This window comes from Morone saxatilis, unplaced genomic scaffold (assembly GCF_004916995.1).
Source record: "Morone saxatilis isolate NCDOM2014 unplaced genomic scaffold, NCSU_SB_2.0 Contig15, whole genome shotgun sequence".
NCBI lineage: Eukaryota > Metazoa > Chordata > Actinopteri > Moronidae > Morone > Morone saxatilis.
The window spans coordinates 22,672,792-22,698,661 of NW_023339707.1; the positions used below are offsets into that span (position 1 = coordinate 22,672,792).

The 25,870-nt window shown below is 39.2% G+C and overlaps 1 protein-coding gene across 1 annotated transcript; it reads right to left on the minus strand.

The window, feature by feature from the left end:
* Positions 1 to 2,599: 2,599 nt before the first annotated feature.
* syt6a (synaptotagmin VIa) lies at positions 2,600 to 17,664 on the minus strand. The gene is made up of 7 exons (XM_035655997.1): positions 17,544 to 17,664; positions 15,483 to 15,873; positions 13,773 to 14,328; positions 7,077 to 7,197; positions 5,884 to 6,055; positions 4,200 to 4,350; positions 2,600 to 2,791 (listed from the first exon to the last, which is right to left on the minus strand). The coding sequence occupies exons 1-7, from the start codon at positions 17,662 to 17,664 to the stop codon at positions 2,720 to 2,722; spliced, it is 1,584 nt and encodes a 527-aa protein (XP_035511890.1). The 3' UTR covers positions 2,600 to 2,719.
* Between the last annotated feature and the right edge of the window lie 8,206 nt (positions 17,665 to 25,870).

Consider the following 25,870-nt stretch of genomic DNA (forward strand, 5'->3'; position numbering starts at 1 on the left):
ATCGCAAAACCAAATGATATTAAATTAGCTCTTGCAAGTGAGGAATGGCCATCAAATGTCAAAAAAACACAACATGAATTATCGTTTAAAAACATTATGCTTGGTTGGGGTGGAAAAGTTGGTGTATTGATGAAAGCAAAGTGCAACAAAGTGTGATTAGCAGTTACGACGTACAGCCAGGATGTGACTTTACTCCCCTGAGGAGATGAAAATTGTGGCAGATAAAACATCAGATCTGTGATAATAAAACTGTAAAGTTCCTCTAATTAATACATGGCTTTCTACCTTTTGAGGTTTGACTGGCACTCTTATAGTTACGTTGTGTTGTTGTGCTTTCCTTCTGAATGATTTATAGCACCCAAATGCGGAATTAGCGCAACCAAATGTTTATCCCAACGAACCCAACATTGAACATTCGCATAAGGGTACTGGATGGAAACGCATAATTATTTGCATTTTCTTTTGTGGATATTTTTGTTACATTTGAATTTAAATCTGTCTGAGTTTCTTCCACACCAGTTCCTGTGCAAAACTATCCACCACCTTTTTAACATCCATTGCTCAGACCAGAACGCAAGATGCTAACAGCTAATTATGCACTCTGAGCTGATGGAAGGTTTCCTTCTTGGGATATAGAACATTTTCCACACATTACATTTGTGACTTATGGCACAAAAACTCCTTTCCATAAGCTGTCAGTCATTAATCACCCCTCATACGCCTAGTGTGCACGCCTCAATGCTTGGAAAACCACATCCAGTAGTTGCAAAACTACTACGACTGTAAACCGGAGGAAAATAATGTTAATATAAACCAAATTATTATGTTTTATTCTCACCATAAGCTATACAGAACCTTCATTACGTAATTTTTTTTAATTAAAAGCTATAGATACAATAGTGTTTTTTACCTGAACAATTATAAAATCCGCTATAGGACAGTCATCTAGGGCTTAAGTGGAATTTTGTGCATCTTTTATCTGACAAAAACAAAAAAGAAAACTGATATAACAGCAGTGCTGCAGTCTTTTTCTTAATCACATCAAATATCTTCAAAGATAATCCATTTATCACATGTTGCAGAGCAAGCATCTGAATGGCAAGTTCAAATACATGTTATCCCTGTACAACAGTATGATTAATGACAGGATAAACATCAAGAAAGTTGCATGTTTCTAAGTTCAAAAGACGAATATGTTCATCTTTTTCAGAGTTTATGTTTTTCTCAATCATCACCACCAACAAGGCTACATATATTCAAAATGTAAGTTATTATTTTTTTTATCTATTCCTATCATTGTATCTTTTCTGGTTTTCTGTTTAGAAAAACAAAACATACATACGGTAACTGGCAGACGGCTTTACATGAAACTATACACATCCACCAAAACCTCTTCAGAAAAAGAACAAGAGGAGACAAAGAAGTGCTTTTGAAGAGTGTTTGTTGGAAGGAAAACATGAGCGTTTGTGTGAGTTTTCGTTTGGAAGAGAGGGTGACATTGCTCAGAAGCAAACATCAAACAGAGAAGGAGGTAAGGGTGTGTAAAGTGTGCTTACAATTTCCCTGTTTACAGAAACCTCCAGAGCTCCCTTGACAAAAAGCTTGTTTCTGTCAAAATGATGTTTTTTTTCATTGTCTATGTAAAAATCTTGTCTTTTTCAGTTGTTTTTTAGTCGTTAGTCGTTAGGCTTGTTTGTGCCTTTGTCAGGTAATTTAACCTTCTACTTCTTGTTTTGAAAATTGACAAAGATTGAAAACATTTTTTTTATTTTAGTAATGACACTGCAGCCAATTTGCTCTCGTGTGAATACCAATAATCCTGTTAGTTCTTCTTCTTCGTTACATAAAACTTCTTGTCTTTGCTGCTTGTGAAAACACACTAAAGCTGCAAATTGCCAAGTTGAGAATATTTTTTTGTTTCTGCCTGATCCAACTTCTCAGATAATTGCTTCTGTTTTTGATGAAACTGGAAGTATAGTGAACTCAGTCAGATCTTTGAAACTCATTTCAGTTTTGCTATTCACAAACAATAACGACTAATGGAGCGGTTTTTACATCTAATAGTTCCAAAATGCTACAGTTCAGTATCGTATGTATTTATGCTAATACAGCACTGTGAAATTCAATGAGAGAGAGCCGTAGAGTTTTGAAATTGCTTCAGATCCCATTTAAGATCGTCTCTTTTTCTACCCCGGCCGTGTCCTCAGCTTCACTCTCTGCAACTTCCGCTGCTCTCAGGGAGCGAAATCTTCGTTCTACCATCAAAGAGTCTTTGCAGCACAAAGCTGAATCTTCAGCGCTTGGAAAGTCTCCTTTGAGGACGCCGAGATCCCTTCACCTTAGCTCGGACAGCTCAATATTAAATGTCTGCAGATTGGATGTCCAGCCAATCTCTTCTGAGGACAACGAGGGTCATCACAACACCCACATTTCAAATCAGTGACCCCTAAAACTTTAACCCGAAAAGACTGCGCTTCACACAACTAACTGACTGACGGTGGTCCTAGATCAGTTCTTGGGAGTGCTCTGGAACTAGACTTGAGGAAGGGAGGGATAGAGAGTGAGGAGAGAAGGAGAAAGAGAGAGGAGAGAGGAGAGAGAGAGGAGAGGAGAGGGGGAGACAGTGGGGTTGTGTTTCTCCTCAATCAGACAGACAGGAAGTGGATCAGCAGGAGGGAGGAAACCCCCTTCTGGGCTGCTGGGTCACAGGTGGCTCTGCTCAGGGACTAGCAGGGGGCCTGGGTGAGGGGCAGGAGCCTTGGCTGTCAAAGCTAGCTGTCCTCGCCTTCCACTGCAGGACACACAGACACAAGGAAATGATTCATAACACATATGTTGCTTATTTTATTATTCTTTTTACACCGCAGTCACTCTCAGGCCGCTTTCAACACACGACCAATATCTGTATAGGTGTCGGTGTTCCAGGAACACATGTGAAGTTTTGGACTCATACAAGGAACTCAGTGATTAATATCTGATAAGACACCCGTATACAATCTCAGCAGAAACAAGGAAACAATATTATCTGCGTCTTGGGTTTTTAAAATATGAAAATAACAAAAAGAAAAATCACGTACCCACCTTCCCTTTATGTCCTATACCTAAATCCCTTGGCTGCAGAAAATAAATAATAAATAAAGTAAACAAATAAATGAGAAATGTAAAAAAATATATATATTGATAGTAATATTAATATTAATGGATAATGTCTTTTATTCTTTGCCTTACTTCTATTTGGAGCATAATAATGCTCCAAGTTTTGGAACTACAACTCCCAGAACCAAAGTTATATAGGTTCCAATGTTGAATAATAAAAAAGGTTTCAGCCAAAACGTTGGCCAAAATAAATCGGTGAAATTGAGATTAGTCAGCTTTGTCCTGGAAATCGGTGTGTAGGTTACCATGGATTCAGTGAGACAGGCTACGGTAACAAATAGTGATTTACGCGTCAACCACACACACATATTTGCTATTGGTTGAGGCTGCGATTTCACCAGTCAAACTCCACAAGAAGCAGAGATATGAATTGACACCGGAAGCCTCTTCACTCGCAAAGAATGGAAGTTAATGGGAGGCGAATATTCACATTTATGTTGTGTTATGTTGATTTCATGTAAGTGTGACTGTGTCCTTTTGCTGTGAGCCAGCGATCCAGAAATACTTTTTCTTATAAGCTGACATTGTGAAAAAAAGAAGCGGCTATAAAACAGTGTGAGTGTCACAACCCGAGCAAAATGACCTGTTTTATCAGAATTTGATCCAAACTGTCCAATAACAAGTCCAGAAATAGAGAAAATGATATTCTCAGTAAGAGTAAGTCACACTGACCTTAAAAATGTGTGTATCACGTCTGTGTGTTCAGATTTGAGTTATGAGTCAGAGCAGGAGTCTGATTTTTGACGCACCACTGCTTTAATTCCCTCCATGAGCTGTTTGTCATTGCTGGTGCTTCCGCTGTTGGAAGTGTTGGTAAGCGGTTGCACCACCGGTTGTTTTCAGAACACCTGCATACACCTGTCCCTTAAATGCAGTATCTTTCTTGCCTCATGTCTCTCCCTCTGTGCTGCCTCCTCCACCACCACCACCCTTCCAAACCTACAACAGACGCTTCAAACTGGAAGCCGAATTACCAGCTTAGCCCCCGATTCCTCATCCTAAATGATGAACACACACACAAAATACTTTTGTCCTAAACCTACCTCTTTCTCAGATTTCTTGGACTCCAGCAGGGGGTGCCAGTGTGCAATGGGCTTGCGTGGATATGCCAGCATTTCGTTCCAGTGGTCCCTGCCAAGTCCCTCAGCATTGCACCCAACCCTCATCACACCAATGATCTCATTATGACCTACCCTGTGGGGACACATACGTACTGTATAAATACATCTGATTTAACCTGACACGACATCTCATACATCAAACTGTTATTTATAATTGCAAGAAGGGCATTTTGTAATGAGAGGAGACACAAATCTCAACCTGGATGTGCCGCCAATTGATACAGTGAGTCTGCAGCTGATTGTCTCTAGGACACTTGAATTGACTCATCTCTGGACACTCATCAAAGGAAATCTTTGTTGCACTAACAATGTCTGAAGTGTAAATGAAGGCAGTGTTTTTCTTGACATAATCCCTAGATCCTGATTTAATTCTAGCATAAGAGCAGACAGTAAAGAAATCACAAGAGGCTGTTCTTTTTATACTCCACAGTAGAAACACAGACACACACACACACACACACACATTGTGACCTTTAACACGCGTGTTCTCATTCTGTCAGCTGTCTGAACTCTTTTTCCCTTTCCTGTTAGAGCTTCATGTACCGTAAACATAAAGGTACTGTAGTGCACTATACTCCTTCTCTGAAGATCTATAATTTAACTGAATCTCATTTGAAAATGAGGAATAATCAAAATCTTTTTTCATTAAAGATCCCCTCCAGGCATGAAAATACTTAGCTTTCAATAATAATTTGTGTCTAATAGGGTTGTTCCAGACAAATGAATGACTGGTAAAGTCTCAAAATTACATCTACTCCTTATCCTTCCTTGAAATATCTAGAATTTATGAATGAATTTATTTTTCATTTTAAAAGTTTAACTAAAGGACAGAAGATTTCTCAGACTGCACTGAAAATGTTTCAGATTTTAACACTTGTCTAAGTTGTACAACGTAGGGCTTTTCCATTAACGCGCCGAGTCAAACCATGCTGCGCTGATTTGCATCTCCATTACCAGTTTAAACGCACAGAGTTGTGTGGCGCTGCGCCCGAGACATTTTCAAAGTCTCTGAGCGTTCAGCTCTCAGTAGTCTTGTAACTTTTAACTGAATCTCTTTGGTTTTAAGTTTAGTTTCTGTCATGCGTTTCTGTTTGTACTTTAAGATATCTGCTTTATTTTACCGTTTCATGTCCGCTTTCATCTGTGTAGGAGTCGTGTTAAGTTACTGCTGACTAAAACCCAAAATTTCCTGATTTTGATGAGAATTTTATTGTGAAAAATGTTTAGGGAATCAAATTAAATTAGTGGAGCTTAGTTAGCGGCAAAATACAACAAGTTTACATACTGCTATTGAATCTTGAGCTCTCTCTACTATTGCTGCTCTCTCTGGCTGTAAAGACACACCTCTACCTCGGGTAGTCCTGTTGTAATGGAGATGCAAATCCCTGCTGTGCTGGGCTGAGTCAAATTGAATCAAGCCAAGCCAGAACATGAGTATAGAGTCAAAATCATGCTCTTATGAACTCATCTTAAACTCTGCACATACATCATTCTTCACAGTGAAGGTCAAACATCCAAATAACAAAAAAAACATTTAATACATTTTTAAGTGGAAGTGGACACATTTTCATTATTGTCTTAAATTAGATGTTTGGTTTGTATTTACAAATCGTAGTCCATGACAGAGATGTGCAGGCTGACGTGGTCCATACTGTCTGGCGGGATGTCAAAGATGATGGCCTCGTTGTAGGAGGGATTCAGGGTGTTCTTTTTTATGCTTGTCTTCTTCTTTTTCAAACGTCGCCCGTCACATATGAGCGAAACTTTGACGTAGGGATCTAATCGGTGAGAGGAGAAGAAAAAAGAACAAAGACAGACTTCATCTAAAGAAAAGTGCTGATAATTAAATATCACCGTGTCTGAACTCTCTGCAAGGTATCCATCTTATGTAGGAAACTGACAGAGCCATAATTAGCATGAAGATCAGGCGTCTGGGATTATTAGAAGAGAGCTTTTACAATGTTTGCCTTGACTGCCAAAACATCTTCAAAGATGTCCGTGAAGATAGAGCCATCAGTGGCCTATTTCATCACCCAGTGTGTCGTGTGTGTGTGTGTGTGGAGGTTTTTTTTCTTTTTGGTTTCTACTTAAGCATGAAAGCAACCCTGGAGGACCTGGCATCAGTAATGTGAAGAAAAGTAGATGAGTCAACGCCTTGTGTAAACAAAGGAGATGTGAGGCCATAGATAGCTTAAACAGCATGACTGAGAGAGCTTCCTGATGAATGCAGATTTCGATCGTCATCCTTCAGTGGCAAATCGCCTCGTATGATCCATTATCCCACGTTTTAGTCCGATGTAAGCTGCCCTAAATCTATAAACAACAAACAAGAGTGCTTGCTTTGCAGCCCAATATGCTTGACGGCACAATTTGATAGCTACGGGTTTACGATGCAGAGATTGAAATAATGGCAGACAGCTAAGCCCCTAAAAACTCAGGGGATTAAAAATCGTGAAATGTCATTAAACATGGGAGGAAAAATGCCACATTCACTCCGAATTACACCTGAACTCTGGCATTTAATGCACAATAAATGTCACATTTTACAAGTGATATGAGTATTGTGGTGAAACATGCAGTCGATTAAAATAAACAGACCGCCTGCAACTATTTGCTGACATTGTCTTAATATTGCAAGTGTTGAATATTAATAAGTGCTGAAATAAACAGAGTGCAGCTGTAGAGATGGCTCGCCACTGTTTGTTCACTTAATCTGACAAGCTTACAATTGGATATTCATGGGGGGGAATCATTCATTTTGCGCCACTGCAGCTGTAAGTGAATCACACAAACACACACCTGAGTATCCAGTGATGTCCATGGCCTTGAGGTTCCTGCACTTGATGACAGTAAGTGTGAGTCTGCCTGCGGTGGGCAGGTAGCATAGTGAAAACATGATCTCCCCAAGGTCAACACTTTCCTGTGGGAACACACACACACAAAAAAATCTATTTCATTTTTACATTCAACCCTGATGCTTTGATCCAGAGCCATGTACAATAAGTGCAGTGTCTCATCCTCCTGGTCTGTGTCTGAGATCAATGCTATATTTTATTTATAGTTTGCTCTTAGTAGAGCTCAGTCATTGAAGCAAACAGTGAAGACACAAGAATAAAATAAAATAAAAAATACAATATTTAATTCACTACTGTGTTATCTGTTATCTTTCTCAACTTTTATCATGAAATTGCAAAAAACAGGAAAGTTTATGGTGGCCTCTTGTTCCAATTAGTGTAAGAAAATATTAAAAAAATATCATATTGCAGTATTTAGTTTTATGATATTGTATCGATTCTTAATAACACTGTATCAACTTTTGTGTTTAAACCCACAACCGATAGACAGCAATGTTGTAAACACATGGCTATTTGATGTTGGATGTTACAGGAACTATGATAAATAAAAAATCAGATCCCACAGTTTTTATTTTGGTGTTTTCTATACTATGTTTTCCTAAAATTTGATTATTTGTATATATATATATGTATCATATCACCAGATTCTTGCCAATACATAGCCGTAGTTCCCAAAAGTAATAAAATCTGATTCTAACAATTGAGACTAGTAGGCCTAAACTAATTAGAGCACAGATTAGACCTAAAGGTGTGAAAGAGATAATATGATGCAAAATAATGCAACTTCTCCATTTGCATTTTTGGCTTGAAAAAGGACTGCATTATGAGTCTGTTGTTAACTGCAGCATTGTTTTTAGATCAGGTACAGGAGGGATGCATGCGTATTGTGTTGAATAACAAGTGGAGAATATTTGTTGTAAAGCACGGTGCTGGTTAGAGAATGAGATGTACTGTCGTCATTTTGTACGACTACTCAAGTCTGTTGGCCAGGATCTACTTAACTTAGCATAAAGAGTGAAAAACGGGGGGGAAACAGTTAGCCTGGCCCCGTCCAACGTTCAATACACCAGCACCTCTAAAGGCCTCTTCAACAGGACTGTACATTATTTAATTATATTAAAGGTTTTAATGAAGAGGAAAACATCTCTCTGAGCCAACAAGCTTGCTACTTGTCTGCAATTAGCTCAGTTGCTAAAAGTTCACACGGTTTACTCCAAAGAAGTTCAGTATTTGTATTAACTCATGTTACTCTCTGCAAACAATTCCACAGCTAACAAGCTACGATAGCATCCTCCATTTTGATCTCTCCGACTCTCTGTATCCTCAAATGTCAGGACGGCTTGCTGTTGGTCAGTGTAGGCTGTAGTAAACAAACAAATTTAATTTCTGTTGGACTCTGGAAAACAGCCAGGTTAGCTGCTTCCAGTCTTTATGCTAAGCTAAGATAAGCTAAGCTAAGCCCCCTGCCTCTAGGTCCATAGTTAATGCACAGACATGAGGTTTTCTCATCCAGAATAAGCATTGTTATGTGGAGTTATCTTCATTCCCAAGGTGTAATTCCCTTAGTAAATGTTGGTGTGTATGCTGAGAGGCAGGTGCACATTCGCTCATTTGATCCACATTTATATGAGCTGTGGAGTTGTGATGTTTGAAAGATGCTTGTTGACCCTAGAGGTTTTCTCTAGGGGGACCTGCTCTACCCTTTGAGAGCAAGCAGTGTGCTTTCTTTCTAAAATGTCAGTGGGTAATGTTTTCAGCTGTCAGTCAATTTTAAGGAAGGGAATGTTTACTAGTTTATCATTATTAATATGTTTCTTTAATCATGCCTATTAGAGGTTAAATGTGATTATTATTTTGTTAAAGTATAATTGAGTATAACGTATTTATCTCTAAATAAGTGTAGATTGAAGCCACCTGGGCCAAAGTGGCACTTATCACAGAGCCTTTTCCTGATTGGCCACACAGAGCAGGTGACAGGCTATAAAAAGCTTTGGAAGAGAGCAGACGGGTTGGTCTGTTTTTCCCACGCACCAAGAGTTGTTTGTGTACTATTTGCTTTTTCTCACTGACTGTCTGCACACAACCTTAAGAAGGAAACCTAATGAAATGGGTTTTTTGTCTTGTTTTGTTTCTGTTTAAATTGTCTTTATCTGAGAAATCAATGCCTGCATGCTGCTCTGCCCTTCCCACTCACGCTGTCAACCATCCTCAAGTACAGCAAGCACCCACAATAACGTTTCTTTAAAGGGAAGATTGTTGTAAGAAAAAACATGTATTTATCAGAAAAAATCTTATCATAAATAAAAAATGTGTTTTGAGCTTTTCCTTTATACCCTGAAGCATCCTGTGGAGAAAAAAAAGGTCTCCAACAGTACAGCGATATTTCACTGAGAAAAGGAAACAACAGGGCTTCACTTTAAGTCCTCAAGGTTATTTAACTTTCAGAATCTCCTTGAAACAAATAAATACTGAAATCATGACCTCCTGATCAACTTTTGCCAAACAGCCAAATTTCATTATTCTCACTACAGTTTTCATTACATTATCAAAAACAACAACAAATTCTGATCATGATTCCAGATAATCATCATCGCTCAAGACAGTAAATCAAAACCAAATAGAACACATCACATTTACAGCTCAAGAGAACACAGCCCAATTACCCACATAATCTACGAGTGAATGAGTCTTAGAAAAATGTTTGTTTTTAGAAAAATATCATCAAGATTTTTCTTATTTTCTTGACTCTAATTTACTTTTGAGACAAAACTTAGCTGTTCATCTACTGAAAAACTAACTTTCACTTGTGTGGCGAGTATGAGTCCCTACTAAGCTAATAGTCTCAAATGGAATGAAAGCCTTGTTATCTGTCTCGTGTGAGGTTTTTAGCCCCATCCTATAAACTGTATTAAGGTTGCACAGACCCCTAATCTCTCCGAATGAGCTTGGTGAGAACGCTGCTGATTGGCAAATCTCAACACGTCTGTCTGAGTGCTGCAGTCTTAACGTCTCTTCACACATACAGCTGCGCTCTGGCTTTTCTCCGCTGTGGAACTGAGGGATTTCGTTTGAAGGGTGTGAAGGTTCAGCCATAATGTGAGAGCACAGCAGAAATGTCAAGTGCTGTAAAAGCATGAAGTGACACTTTGATTGTCCTCGCAGAAACACAGGCTGTTTTGGTGCCAGTCAGTATCATCTACACTGCATTTATCATGTGTTAGCCACGCTAGCGGCATGGCTCCAGGGACAGAAATGTCAGTCGATCGGTCGTTAGGTCAGTCCACCACTTTGGTTCAGATTGAAATATCTAATATAATGACTATTTGATTGATTGCTATGAAATTTTATACAGGCACCGATGGTGCCCAGAGCTCGAATCATATTGACTCCGGTGACCGCCTCACTTTCCCTTTAGTGCCATCAATGGGTAAAAGTTTTTCATGTATCCAGTGAAATATAGTGCCATGCAAAATCTTTTGGTCATTGCCTTAACTTTTCCTTTAGCACCAGAAGGTTGAAATTTGTGGTTTTGAGTGAAATGTCTCATTGAATAGGTTTTGTTGAAATTTGGATTCAGGTCCCCTTCAGGATAAACTGTTCCATACTTAGCTTTTTTTGTGACTTTTTAAAAAGAAATTACGTTCCCCAGCTTCAGCTATACTCTGTTAAGTGCTAATTAGCAATGTTAGCATGCTAACACGCTAAACTAAGACAGTGATCATTTTGTAATTTTAAGCGAGTAGTAGGCGTTTTGAAGGGGGAGATGCCATCCCCCCTTGCTAACCTAAGCCATCCCCTAGTAGCAGAGAGAATGGGGCAGAGGGGCAGTGTTAGTCTAGTCTGCCTGACTCATTGATCCTTTATCTGACTGAGATTTGTGCAAATTAGAATCCATGGCCCCAACCATGGCTACGAAATATCAGTAGCCTAACTGTGCTGTGTATTGACAAATCCATGGCGCTGTCCATGGTGATGAAGTAGCAGGCGGATTTGTAATTCTCTGAGTACTGCCCTTCTGTCAGTTTCTCTAAACTATATACTATAAATACTCAGCTATAAACTCTTTATAGTAGTGTCAACTTCAGGATCATAGAGACACTGTTGTGTATGGGAGTTTGTACGTTGGTTGGTGGTGTCAGGGCAGGGGGTTGCTCCCATCAGGCCATCCCAACATGTTTTCACTCCCAACTTTGTCAAGAATTCTGCTGCTTGGTTAGTGGCCCTTTACTAAAATATAAGACGCTGTAGGTGCCCCTGTTGTCCCTACGGTCCCTACGGTCAAGTTGGCAATAAGACCTTCAAAATAAATCTTAACGTTGTGGAACGGTCAGCTTACGTCTAGGCACAAAAACTACTTCCTTAGGTAACTACTTACTGACTGGCCAAAAGAACTAGTTAGGATTATGAAAAGATGGTAAGTTACGTTGCGTACCTGATGAACTTAAGTACATGAATAAAACAGAAGTAACGTGACCTGAAGATGAACGTTACATATGTACCTCAAGGAAATTATTACAAATTAACAGATCAAATCGGCTGCAACTATTGGATGCACTGCCATGTAATTTGGTATTGATATGCACATGCCCCTCAGGATAAACTGTAATAGATCTCCTCACTTTAAATCTAGCCCCATAATCAGGTCAGAATTTTACTGTTGCTTAGGGCTAAAAAACAAATGTTAGCATGCTAAAATGCTGAAACTAATATGGTAAACATTAAACCTGCTAAACATCGTCATGTAAACATTGTCATTGTGAGCCTGTGAGCATTACTGTAGACTCTTTCTCTGCTTTAATCTCAACTGTCAAGTCAATTAGTTAAATCTTTTACTGTGTTTACATTTCCGCTGCATTATTTATCATACACTATGGATAATTTATAATGAACACTGACTTTTTAGTCACTCACACTAACTTACACTTCCATTAATGCCACTGATACATAAACCTTCTCAAAAAAGCTTAGTCAGATTGTACACGTATGAGGAATGGTCTGAAGTCAATAAGTATACTAGTCTCCTCCAGACTTATCTTATCTTAGTAATGCTAGTATAAGTTGGTGTTATTGATGAATGTCTCTCCTTGATCTATGAACTGAGGAGAGCTGCTGGCTCTTCTCTTTCACCCTCCCTCCTTCTGCTCAATACTGGCGTCTTTTCCTCTCATTAAACTGCACAACGTTTTTAAACCAGTGTCTTAATCTTACCCGAGACTGACATTACACACCACTTCATGTTTGTTTTTTGTTTCTACTGAGCGCCACCATCTGCGCATTCTTTATGTTGCCAATCTTGAATTTAATGTGAGCAAGGGATTTGGTCATAAAATCATTTGGCGGTTCAATAAAGTTTGCGTGCCAAGGAGAGGGCCGCCTGCTTTTCTGCCTCCTAAGCAATAACATTGAGATTATCGAACAACCCTTGAAGAAGCTCAAGTTCAAAAACTGGAGGGGGAAACTGTCAGATAAAAGGTCTCTGTGGAGGTGATAAAGTGAGGAGGGCTCTAAGGTCCCGAATATGGTGCCAGAGGCAAGAAACACTTCCAGAAAATGTCCCCTGGACATCATCAACAAGTAACACAGCAAACAGAAACATAATTACATGAGTAAACTGCTTATGTTTGAGATGTTACCGCCTTGTGACTACAACTATAGTCCCTTTATGCAATTTAATAAGTGAAAATTATGTTTTGGTAGAATAAAAATTTAACTATGTATCTGATTCTTAATAGTGCATTAATTTCTAGTCATTTGATTCACATTACAGGTTTGCAGCCTTGAGTTTAATTCCTCCAACACATTCTGTACCTCCGTCAGGCACTTCAAAGGAGATCTCTTCATCTTTTCTTATTGTTTGGAATTTTTCATCTTGAATCATTAACATTTTAATTCCCTATATTGAGATCAGGAAGACAATTTAAGTGGACAAATAATGAATCCTGAATACTGAAATGTGTTTATTGCCCTAAAAGTAGTGAAAATGTTATCTATTTTAAAAGCCCAAGCGCACTACCCAGTGCCCATGAAGTTGAATATATATCGAAGGGTGTGGTGATAGTCACATCAACTCTGAAAAAGCTGGCCCAATAACAGTGAGGAATGACATGCTCAACAAATGAGGTTAAGCTCACATTTTCCTTTCCAGTTTGTCTGATCTGCAATTAAAGTTTAGTTTTATATCATGAGAGACTGCAGTTCTAGTTACAAAGTGTGAAATACTTCTCCACTAAAGAATCTTTTAACAGCAGCAATGAGGGAGATCAGACCATGGAACTGCTGAAACTGTAAGACAGATTAATGTTTAGCCAGGAATCCATCTAATCGTCCAACTGGCTGATCATTGATTGTTCTGGAAATTAATGAGGTGACAGAAATCACAGATTTGGGGCTAAAATCTGGATGATGTATAGTGTCTGCCTGGCTTCACCCTCCCCCAGATTTCAAGAAAATGTCCAGAGGACATGACCTCAGTGTGCTCGCTACAACCCTGGTTGAAAATATTACTCATGTCTATAGATTGTAATGTATACTTGAACTCACCAGTCTATGTGAGGCATGGGTCATGTAGACTATAACATCTCTGCAGTCAGTCATTTGATATTGAGTGTAGAAGAAACATAAAAAGCCAATAGATTCTTACACTGGTGGCATATTGGATGTCCCTCCATATGTTCGTCTCCCTGGAGAGGTCTGACGTCTCGAACAAGTTGTCCAGCACCACCTCCCCGATCATATCGTGTCGTGAAAACCGGTCAAAGTCAAAGACGCTCATATGAAGCTTTCTGACCGCCAGCTCATCGTAAGGCACGGGAAACTGGAAGCTCTCACTGAATGTGGGGTTGAGCGTCTTCCTGTGGACGCGAGTCTGGAACTTCTTGCGGTCAGGCAATAGGTAGACCTTCACGTAAGGGTCAGATGTGCCACATAAGTCCTTGGCAGGTAGGTCTACTGCCTTGATGATGTTGACTAGGAGGGCCTCGTTTTCGTAGTCGTACTTGAGCGAAAAGTTAATCGAGCCACAGTTTTTGCTGCTGCCGTTCTTGGATGATTCCTCTGATTCAAGGGTCTTCTGTTGGTAAAGCTCTGGCTGGATGCGGCCGATGCTGGTGGGCGTTTCGTCCACCACATAGTCATTTCCCAGGTCTAGGCTGCCTACCTGCATCTGCCTGGGCAGGTGTCTTTTGAATGAATTGTGCCTGCAGGGACAGGATAGACAGAAAGAAAGAGAGTGACGTTCGTGTTAAAGAGCTGTAGTGCAGACAAGCAGGGAAACTTCAGGAAGGTTTTGACTTTGAGGGACAAAGACACACCAAGATGACCTCAAAGAACCCCCCTCTGACAAAGGGTGACTGATTGTGTCACCTCATGTCTCCTGACATCTTCTATTAAAGCTGCAATTGACCAAAGACAACTGAAGCAGCAAAAAGCCAGCTGATTTTCCTGTGCGAGAGGAAATAACTAGTGGCCTGTGGCCTGTATTTATATTTAAAAATGCATGGAAACAATTACCCTAGAAAGGAAAGGTTGTAACATCCTTGGAATACAGATTAAGAATATGTCTGATTTGCATCTGACATCGTTAAGTTGCTTTTTTTTGCTTTGCACTTGGGGGTTGTCTTGTCTTTTGCATGAAGTATGTGAAAATACAATGAAAGCTGTAGGTGAAATATAAAAGTCAAGATAAGACTGCACTAAATTTACAAAATAACAACAATAACAAAAAGCCAAATGAGGACCAAATTAGGACCCAGAGGTGACTGATGGTTTGCTGTGTCAGGACCCTAAATGGAAATTTTTGCTGCTTTAGTCCAAGGACAAATAGATGTGCTTTTAAAGGATAGCTGCATAATAAGCAGAATGGACTACTGATGTTCACTTACTAACATGGTGAAAACGTACAGTTCTGCTAGTGTTGGCACAGAAAATGTTTTTTTTCTTAACTCTGTTCCATTAATTCTCATGAAGAAGCCATCACATATAATTAGCCTTAACATAATGACCTGCAAAGAGGTGCCTCTGAGGCAGAGAGCAACACGATCTACAATATTTATTTTAATTAACTTTGTAGATACCAAATTGCTTAGATCGGAAATTTCTGCTTTCATTAGTAATACATTACTTGGTGCCTACTCTGAACATACACAGTATTTTCACTGAGGCTTTTTTTTGATATCCACTTTCTTTTTATTTCATGTTGGATTAGTGGAACTTCTGTACCACATGTCTTAAACTCTGCCTATGTGTGCATCCATGCATGCTTACCCCAAAGCATATTAACACATGAATAACCACATCACACATTCCTGTGTATTATCAGTTGTAAATACATATGCACATGTATATGACTAACCGAGTGGAGGAAGCCGGCTCAGTGGTTTGCCTCTGCATGCGTTGCGTGCGGCGCAGGAAGTGCTCCCTCATGGAGAGCTGCACATCAGTGGGGATGTCGGGGGATGTACGGCTTATCTTCACTGCTGCCTCCAGGAAACCCATCGAGCCCATGGGGTCCTTCACCTTCTCTGTCGCCATGGTGACCAGTGGCTGCTGGGGGCTGGGCAGCAGGGGATGCGGCTGGAGCGGGCAGCGCTCTGGGCCACAGGCCGGGCTGAGGGATGGGCTGGGGAAATGGGCCTTAGTCCGCCAAGGCACACAGCACAGCCTCCAAGAGACGAATGTAAGAAGGCCCAGCAGAGCCAGGCCACAGACCACAAACACACCGAGCAGGAGGCCAAAAGTAGCGTCTGGTGGTGAGCCGCGGGGACCAGAAATGGAGGATCACACAATATGGACAAACAGATGGTGATTACAAGGGTGAGAGAGGAGAAAGAGAAAGGGAGATATGCTGTTAGGACATGATTTTTCAAACGGTCTGGTGCTATATCATTGGTTTTTATATAAGACTGAGGAGAGTGAGCTAAGTATACTGGGAGATGTGCTTCATAAATATTAAAGTAACCTCCATTAGTCTTCAGTTCAGGGAAGGGATAAGGGAAGCATATTAATGTAAACAGAATTCAAATGTGAGTAGGGTATACATATACATATAAAGACCATTTCCTATGACGTTAGGCTTGCTGTGTGAAAAAGTAATTAAAAAGAGCAAACAACAATATACTTGAATTCAGCACAAAATAATAAGTAGAATAGTGTGTAATGTGTCAGAAGACTTCCTCTTGGATTTTTACCATGAAAGAGATAAAAGGAGGCCGGGCACAGTCGAAACTCATTTATTTCCCGGCATTTTGACTATGCTTCCTGAGGAACAAGCAGCACACAAAGACCTGGAGACGTACCAAGAATGCTGACAAGCACTCTGCAAGGATTTATAGGGACTGAAGGGAAAAAGAAAAAGCACAGAAAACATACAGTACTATATCTCTGGCTTCTTGCCTTTGGGACCCTTGCCAGAGTCGCTCCATTCTTGATTTAAAGTAATTATATTTCCCCACCTGATACTTGGAATGTTTTTCCACACTTTTCAGCTGTGATTGAATTCAATTCTCTAAATTTTGCTGTAGTGCTGTTTTCCTACTCACACTGATTACTCGGCTTTATCTACAATAACTCAAGCTGAGAAGCGCCTCGGTGGCCTCTCAGAGGATCCCTGCGACGCTCGAGAGATAGCAGAAAGCTGCTTCAAGACATGTTGAAGTAGCTCTTTTCTAATATCTACCTGGCTCAACCTTTCTTTTTTTAAAGTCAAATATGAGCGTTGACAAGCTGAAACCTGCAGATGAGGTTGTGTTTATTTGAAGTTAGGTTTATGGAGAGTTCGTTTTATTTATTATTTATATGGAAAATCAGATAACTTGTAGTCCTTGACAGTTGTCGAAGAAATATTCATCTTTTGTACTAAAAGTATCAATACCACAGTGGAAAAATACTACCTTATACTTATCTAAGTATTATCATTTGTATCATGAGTGGTTGAATTATAAGTACATTTCCAAAAATACTGTACTTGAGTACAGTTTTGAGGTACTTTACTTGAAGTATAAAGTAGCCTAACATTAAAATACTCAACTCCGATACATTTCATAGGGACTGAAATTATATAATTGAGTAAAAAGTAAAAAGTTTCCCTCTGAAATGTAGTGCAGTAGAGCTATAAAATAGCATAAAATGGAAATATTCAGTAAAGTAAATTCCACCACTGGTCTTTGGTCTTTGATGTCAAATGGTATTACATTTCAAACTACCTACTATAACTCACTTTCATGAATAGAGACAAACCACATATTTTTTGTATAAACTATCTTAAGTTGACCAACAGGCTGTAAAAAGACCACTTTATTTTGGCTCAAATTAAGAGCTTTCATGTTCAAAATTCAAAATAAATGGACTGTCCACTAAGTCGAATTTATAGCTTAGCCAGGCGGTGGACAGGATTTCAAGTCTGGAGGATTTATGCCTGAGGAGGATTTCTCAGCTGTCCACAGCCCTGGTCTCTCCATGTCATCTGAAATTTCACACAGCTCTCCACAAAGCTTTGCCTTGACTGGACTGTCGCTCGCAGAGTCTTCATCCGCCATCACGGCAAATTGAAGCAGACCCTGCGCTGTGCACCGATAGACGAACGCCTGTGGTGACAATCTTTTGCTACAAACAAAATGCGTTGACAGGTCAGAAATTTATATGCGAGTATGTGTAACTTTGGCTTGTTTTACTTCTTCCAACGCAGCAACACCATTCGGAGTGTTCACTGAAAATGGGTTTTTTATAGTCTGAGACAACCCAGACCCCCCAATCAAACATCAAGAAAGATTCCAGTAATGGATTTTCATATTACTGCTCATATTATTACTTTGTCTTACTTCTATTTGGTAGATAATCATGCTGTAACATTTGGAACTAAAGTTCCCACAATGCTTTAGGTGATGTAATCAGGAAGTATAATGTTGCTATGGATTTATACTGTGGGCTGCAACTCATTTTTTAAGCCATTATTTGTTTGCATTTTGGCAAATTGGCACCAATGAAAGTATGCTGAATTAGCTATTAGCAGTTGCTTATTGCACGGATAACTGGCACTGGATTAATTTGATACGTAAGAAAATTTAAAAACATTTTTTTCAGGCAAGTTCTGAAGTTATGAGAGTCTTTTTCTGTTATTTCTAAGCAGATTTATAAATGTTTATTCATGAAGTATATTGGGGATAATTATGCCCTCTGAAAGTGTAAGTCACAATGAATTTAAAAATACGTGCATCCTGTGTGCATAGATTTGCCTCAGTTATTACTCTGAGAAGATGGATTCTTTTTTTAACGTAAATTGCACCAATCGGGCGCTAAGGGTTTTAAAGTATCATAATAGCCTCCATGAGCCATGTGTCACAGCCTCTGCTGCAGCTCCAACTGACCATGTTGGCCAAATTAGTGATCCAAACTACAATAACCAAGCCACCCAACTCTCTCTCTCTCTTTCACCTCACCTCTTTGCGTAAGCGAAAACCTCACAGTTTGAAAACCTCTGCAGGAAAGTGCCACTAAAAAATGGCCGTGCGCAAGCAGACTGGCAGACATGATAAGTGTTTGTGTAATGACCTTTTTGTTCACATCACAGCTCTAAAATTACACCGCTGCACCACTGGCTATTACTTTTTTAACTTTTGCCCTTTGTTCGACAGATGCCATAACCATAAAGGTACAAAAAGAAGTAGAAACTCACGTTTTTCCGTGATAATCACAGTATAGCTGGATCTAAATCATACACCTGTCACCAGTCTTGTTCGGCTAAGGTTAATAAGAGAACTCCAGCACTGCAATGCTTTCAATACAGTAAGTAATTTCTACCATAATGACTGCAAGTGTTGACACTGAAATGCTGCTAATTTCTCAGTCCTTTTTTTTCATCTTTTATTGTTCAAAAGCCAAGAGAGCTAATGATGTAGCGATAGCGAGCCAAAAAGAGAGAGAGAGAGAGAGAGTGTAGGAGAAATAGAGAGTGAAAGAAAAGCCATTGTAATTCCTCTCCAGACAGATGGGTAATGGAGCAGAGCTGTGTGAGCATATTACTCCCTCCGGACACAACCTCCCCTGACAGCGTGAGACTAGACTGACCTCAGGGTTTAGCACACTATTAATGATCACACCCACGCCATAGAGGAGTGGACTATCAGTATCCTGCAGTCAATCAAAACGGTCTTTGCGGATGCTCTCATGCTGAAAACACAATCAATACTTCAGAGGAAGAATCAATCTCACTGTAAAGCTCCTTCAGGGGGGGTTTAGGCCAGGTGCAAAGGGCGAAGAAGTGAGGCACTGCTGTGTGAAAGACGGGTACTTCATGTTTTTTTAAAATGAATCTTCCAGGTATTGACCTCTGAGCTGGGTGACTTGCGTGATCACAGTGACAGCTCCAGTGCTCTAAAAACGTTGTGGCATGCTTACCCTTTCCCACAAAGCTGAACCACATCGAGCTCTGCAGCAAGCAACCGGTGGCTGCTCTCCCCGGCTGCCACTTTGCATGTTTCAGTACAATCTTTGTCTCATTTTTAATCACGAAAGTTGAACAGCAAAGTCCGAACCAAAACAGCACTTGGATAGATATTATCATGTGAATCTGAGGGTGCACAAATTTAATCAAGGTTTGTTTTTGAAGTGGAGTCAGAGAGCAAAGTGAAGCCTAAGGGCTTTTCTCTCTCTCTCTCTCTTTTTCATCAAGTGCTTTCAAATCTAACCTGGTTTCCATAGTAACCCAGTCATTAGAGAGAATATGCACTCACTCTGTTTGCTGTTATGAATTGACTCATCTTCGGCAGGAAAAGTTCACTCACCTGGAGGTAGTACACACAGGTGATAGAGACGTCAAAATGCTGCTTGTGGCGAGTGAGTTACTTTACACAAGCTGCAGTCTGCAGTGTGTTGAAGACACAATATAGACTTGATTGTATTGTCACATAAGGGACTGTATGAAAATGATTAGTGGGGAGGGTAATGTGATTGTCTTTTTTGCTGAAGGGATGGAGGTCTGAATATTTGTGGAAGAGCAGGGGAAGGATTTTTCTTGTGTTTTTTTCCTAAACTAGATTTATTTTAGCCTTGCAATACAGGGAATACACTTGCTTGTATAAGTGATTACTCATTAGCCCTACCAACAGTCGATCCCACCTTGACGGTGAGGAAACAACATTTTAAATGCATCATACAAAAATACTAAAACATGATTCAAGTTCAGCGTGACACGGTGGGCACAGTTCACTCATTCAGTGGCAGCAATATCAGTTTATTCAGCAGAGAGACTAGAATATTCACCTTTCTATTATGTTTTTGATGAATGTATTCCAAATTTCTAATTCAGTTTTTAATGTGCTATTAACCGTTCCTTTAACCCTGTCCCTGGAGAAAAAGTACATAATGGATTCAACTGTTTTTTTCCCCTGCTAAGTAAGCTGCCTCCCTGGCTAACTCATAACCAATCGTCGTAACCTTGTTATTTCAAAAAGCAAGGGAAACATAGCTAACTATGTTATTTTATGTGGTTACAATAGAAAAAGCCCCGTTCAGAACTGGAACATTACCTGCATTGGAGCCAAGATGGACGTTTATCAGAATTTAGAGTTACGTTAGCAACGCTGGCTGCTATTTATTTTAGTTTGGGGAAGTTTATGCTCTAGTAAATCCAACCAAACTTGTGTTAGAAAGATTTGCATTTTCCAAACCTATCGTTTATTTCTAATTCTTAGCTCCTTTTCTCTTGTAAAAGTAACTCAGACTGTTTAACGATACAAACATTAAAGCATAAATCTAACCACTGTGTTGTTGTCCAAGTTTGTTTTTCTATAGTACACATCCAAACCATCAAAGGGTTATGTTAAACCGAATAATTTTTTACTTAAATTACTGTACTGTAATACTTGGCTCAACTAACTCTAAGCATATTGCTCCTTTATCTCCGAGTCTTAGCATCCTCACCAGTTGATGATCTATGGATGAGTTGCTTTTAGCACAATTTACGATTGACAATGAACCAGTTTGAAACATTAAAACATCAGTTGGAAACAGTTTTCAACCAGCTCACAGAGTTTTAGCATTAGCTTTCACTGGCTAAACCTGATGAAATCAGCTAGTGACAGTTGTCTTTTGAGCTGATGAAATCTCTAGCACTCTTTGGCTAGAAATGAGAAGCTTTTATTTATTTCTGAGAAAGAGAAAACCCATTGTTTCAAAAATAACAATACATTTTAAAGGTAAATGAACAGACTTCTTGACAACAGTAACTAAAGGGGACTGGCTTAGCTAAGCATCACTTAGTGACAAATATTGTTCCATTAAGATATTATGGTCATCGTTTTTTTGTGCTTACTTATTCATTATTAATAACTCTTGGGAAGGCCAAGCTTTAAAAATGCATACATAGGATTCAGCCCCCCATTCATTTTCATACTGTCCCTAACTACCCTCAGTGATCAATAGCAATGAAACGACTGCTGTGTCGTGTACTGTTGGCCTCATTTAGGCTACCTAAAGGCCAATGTCTAAGGATGGCGGTGAGTTCTTGTGCTGTCTGTGCCCTGTAGACTACAATTACTCATGCTCTCTGCCTGTCACACACATGACATCTGATATTTCCGCAGGGAAAAGAAAGGAGCTGCAAAAAAACACATGAGTGAGTGTGGGTGAGTAAAAATGTATGACGACAAAGAAAGTGAACTTTCTGTCTCTTAAGATTTCATTTTTAGACCAATTAATATTTTTCTTCACAAAGATGGTTACCTATTACCCTCTAGCACCCACAGATACTATCTAATGCTATGTTTGCTTTTTTTCTGGCAACGCATTATGCATCTGTGGTACCGGATAAATTGTAGCTAGTTTAAAAGTAATTTAAGCCTAGATATTAAGTGTAAGAGGATCATGTGCAGTTGACTTGTTATTAATGGCTACAATTCCCAGAGAAAATTAAACTGGTTCAGGAAAGGTACGGTGGAGACAACGAGCAATGACATTACACGAAATTGGAAAAGTGCATTCAGTTCTGCACAGAACAGGCTTTGTAGTTTTCTGCAATCTCCTTAAATTGTAAATGTTTCCCGAACACACTTGTTTCAAAGCTGTCAGTAGTGGCTTTCCTGTCTTCTTTCCCTAAGGGTGGAAATAATACCCTCTAATCTTGATGTGGGTACCTCAGCCATTTTTGGATTTCTGTGTCCCATGGTGTCTTTTTCAGAGCAATCAGAAAATCCCTTAATCCCCCAGATCCTCAAATCCTAAAGCCCCACCACATGCGAAGAGGAGTTTAGACCCTAGCAGATCAGCTGGAGGTGTGAAGATGAATTTGAGTCCATGGAGAGAAACATTATACTTTGAAACTACACCAAGGTGGGAAAAGATGTTTCGAGGAAATTCTCAAAATCTGGCTAAAGCATTTCTTAGTAATGATCCCTACTTAAAACATTTAAAAATGTATTAGTCATTATTGATTGCTTTCATTTCGAGTTCATCCGTGTGTAGAAGCGGGGGATGTAAACAAGTTTTAATGATTGCAGTGGTGAGTAAACACTCAAAGTAGCAGGGATGGAATAAAGATGTTTCTTCCAGCTTACAAAACATTGTACTTTATTACAGAGTAAACTTACAATCTGAGTACCCAGTTGTGCTGGCAATAAAGATAAAACAGACAGAAGCTTTAAAGACACAATAGATAACTTTTTCCATTATGGGAACACAGCAGCCTTAAGCGAAAAAGCTGAATATTGGGTACTACGTTAAATGCAGCAGCACCTAAAAAAATAAAAAAAAAAGATTTAGGGAAATGCACCTTGTCTGCAATATCCCCTTCAAACCATTTGTTCCAGTTTGTCGGCTCAATCATTCAGGCTGGTTGGCAGTTCCAACCTGCAAGGCCAAGATATACTGTCAAGTGGAAATATGTTCAAATATTTTTGAGCTGTCTGTTTGAGCAGAGGGGTTTTTTTCTTTTTCTGTCTCCGTTTTGCCAAAATATGCGACAGATGTCTTGTCCAGGAAAGTGTCTCTGTGAAAAGGTTCAAACTTGGTGACAGCCGAAGCACCAATTTTACAGCTGAAATACAAAATGAAATATATATATATACAACTTTACTCATTCCTGTAATTTAAACTCACTACAAGGAGCTTTTAACTGGTTATGAATCAATTTAATACTGATGCCTCTATATAACATAAATAAACAACACTATCAGCAAGAAGATTGGCTATTTCTATATAGTTATTCTTAATGCCTGCAACTGGGTCGAATTCCCCTTGAAATCAATGAAACAAGGCAGTTGAAACACTACCGCTTTTGTCCATAGGGGTCACCAGAATCAACACCAAATTAAAGTTCATTGTAGGGGCTTTAAAATAAAGCTGAAATATATCACAGTTAGTGTCTCTAGGATTTCTTAACAGATTGTACGCTGCATTAAAGGAAGTTTTGGTTAATCCCAAATTCATTACGAGGGGCATTGTTTGTTGTATACTGGGAATCTATCAGTGTTCTTATGATATTGATATTTTGGGAAATATGCTTATTAGGAAAATCCATACTTTGCATGGCCCTCAAACTTTATTATGAATAACCGACGTGGAGTTTGTGTTTCATAGACAACTTTCTGGCAACTTGCTTGACACCAGACAGTCTACACACCATCTACCCACTAACCCATCTGTCATTGCGACCTGGCAACCTACAACCTGACTCAAGGGGCGTGTGCGCTGCTGCTCTCCACTCAAGCAGACAGGCCAAGAGCAGTTGTCAAAATGTCAGAGCAAAACGGCCTCTCGCCTACAAAAAAATGTAAATGCACCTGCAAATTTAAGCGGATTTGGGACAAACAGCTTGAAATTCCTATTTGCAGGAAGCTACAAATGGACAAAGGAGCATTTGGTTCACTTCTATGAAGAAAAATGTATGTAAATAAATTATCTAATAGAACAATAAGAAGCTCTGTGAGCTGGTTGTCAATAAAAAGGCTATTAAGTATGTATGATAGTTAAAAATGATTAAAAACGCATAATACAGATAAATGTTCCTTAAACAGGAAATAATCTGCACATAATTCATCCAAATAATTAGTTTTACACAAAGTTCTTGCAGATACTGAGCTCACTTTTGGGTTCATTGTACTGTTTTTAATATAAAATTAAATATTCAGAAAATATGTCACTTAGTTAGGGGTCGTCAGTTTTAGGATGAGGATGCACGCACAGCACGGGTGTAGAAAATTAATCACCAGAATGTCATTTAAAGAGGTCAATACATATTGACATTTTACTAGTACAGTTGTGTAGTTTTTACTACACACCCACAACATCTGTCAGCTGTGGCCAGCTATGAAATTCCTGTGAGAAATCCCAGCTAATAATGCTCGCTCAGACTGCATGAAGTTAGCACTTGAGCTTAGTGAGAAATGTCGTCTGTGTCTAAACAATCAACAGGCAGCTTGAGTTAAGAGCACTAAAGCCACCCTCACTCTTTTCTGGGCAAAGACTATCCAGCATCTTATTAAAATCCTGACTGATTTATTGAGGTTTTCAGAAATCGTCTTGTTTTAATCAATTTTTCGGCACCATGAAAAGCACATTCTCTATGCCTTGTGTCCCCAACTGTCTCACTGTGTAATGAGTCAAGTTTGCTAATGGACTTCAGAGGGTTCATACAATGTGCCAGCGCTCAGACTCAATAATCCACCCAGGAGAGACTCTCAGAAAGCTGTTATCTCCTCCACAAGTGTGAAGTTAATCAAAGTGCAGTCTCTCGCCATCTCCACGTCTTCTTATCTTTCAAACGGTTTAAAAACTTCTGTCATCTATCCAGGTAAGCTAAAATATGAAGCTCGTTATAAAATTCAATATATTTTGTCTGAACACATTTTCCCTCGTGTTAAATGTCATTCTATTGCTGTGTTGTGTGGCCAATCAGAAGCCACGGGGGAGCCTCCACCGGGGGCTGTGATTGTCGAGTTCAGTCCAGTATTAGCATCTGGTCCTATCACACAATTAACCTGCTTGTTGACCAGGAGCCCCTATCTCTGTCGCGCAGCCTTCAGTGCGCCAGGTTGCCTTTACTCATGGGGGCTGTTTGCAAAGAGCAAATGTTGAAATTGACTGCAGGCCTTTTTATTTTTTGCTTTTTTTGTTCAAGAGAAAATAAACATTCGAAAACAGAAAGAGGATCTGAGTCGTAGATGTTGCATTTCTATGGCAATTTACATTACTAATGAGAGATATACTGCAAAATCAATCCACTACTCATTAACACTTAAAATACGCTGTGACTTTCCCGAGGCAAACCTCAAATTAACATTGATTTACTACTAAATCAAACCAAAATTTGTCTTATTTTTAAAAATGTACTGACACTTTCATACAATCTCTTGCCACACCTTCTGATGATAGAAAAATAAAATCCTTAAATATGCAAAGAAAATCGAATTGACAACATTTTTAAGTGATATATTGTCAAATTAACACACTTGAACATCCTTTGTGTCATTGGACCCCCCAAAAAACGCGTATTTCATTTACACTTACATGTCAAAAGCAGCAAATTTAACGACACATTAAATCAACAGTTTTTAAAGCTCTGATAAATATTAATGTACATCAATAATGTAAAGCAGGTAACTATATTTAGAAAGACTTTAATAAATTTAGATTTTTAATCAGTATTTCAAGCTGTGCCGTTTTCTGTGTAAAAACACCATCATGTCCCAGTTCTGTTGCCCCTTGAGATGCAGTAGATTTGTCTTGTTTACTCAAAAAGAAAATCATCAG

Excerpts from the sequence above, each read along its gene's own strand:
- syt6a (XM_035655997.1), bottom strand. The coding sequence starts at position 17,664 with ATGGCGGATGAAGACTCTGCGAGCGACAGTCCAGTCAAGGCAAAGCTT. Across the intron at positions 15,874-17,543 it reads AGCTGAGAAATCCTCCTCAG|ACGCTACTTTTGGCCTCCTG; the intron begins GCATAAATCCTC and ends GCTCACCACCAG. Across the intron at positions 6,056-7,076 it reads GGACATCACTGGATACTCAG|ATCCCTACGTCAAAGTTTCG; the intron begins GTGTGTGTTTGT and ends CTCACCGATTAG.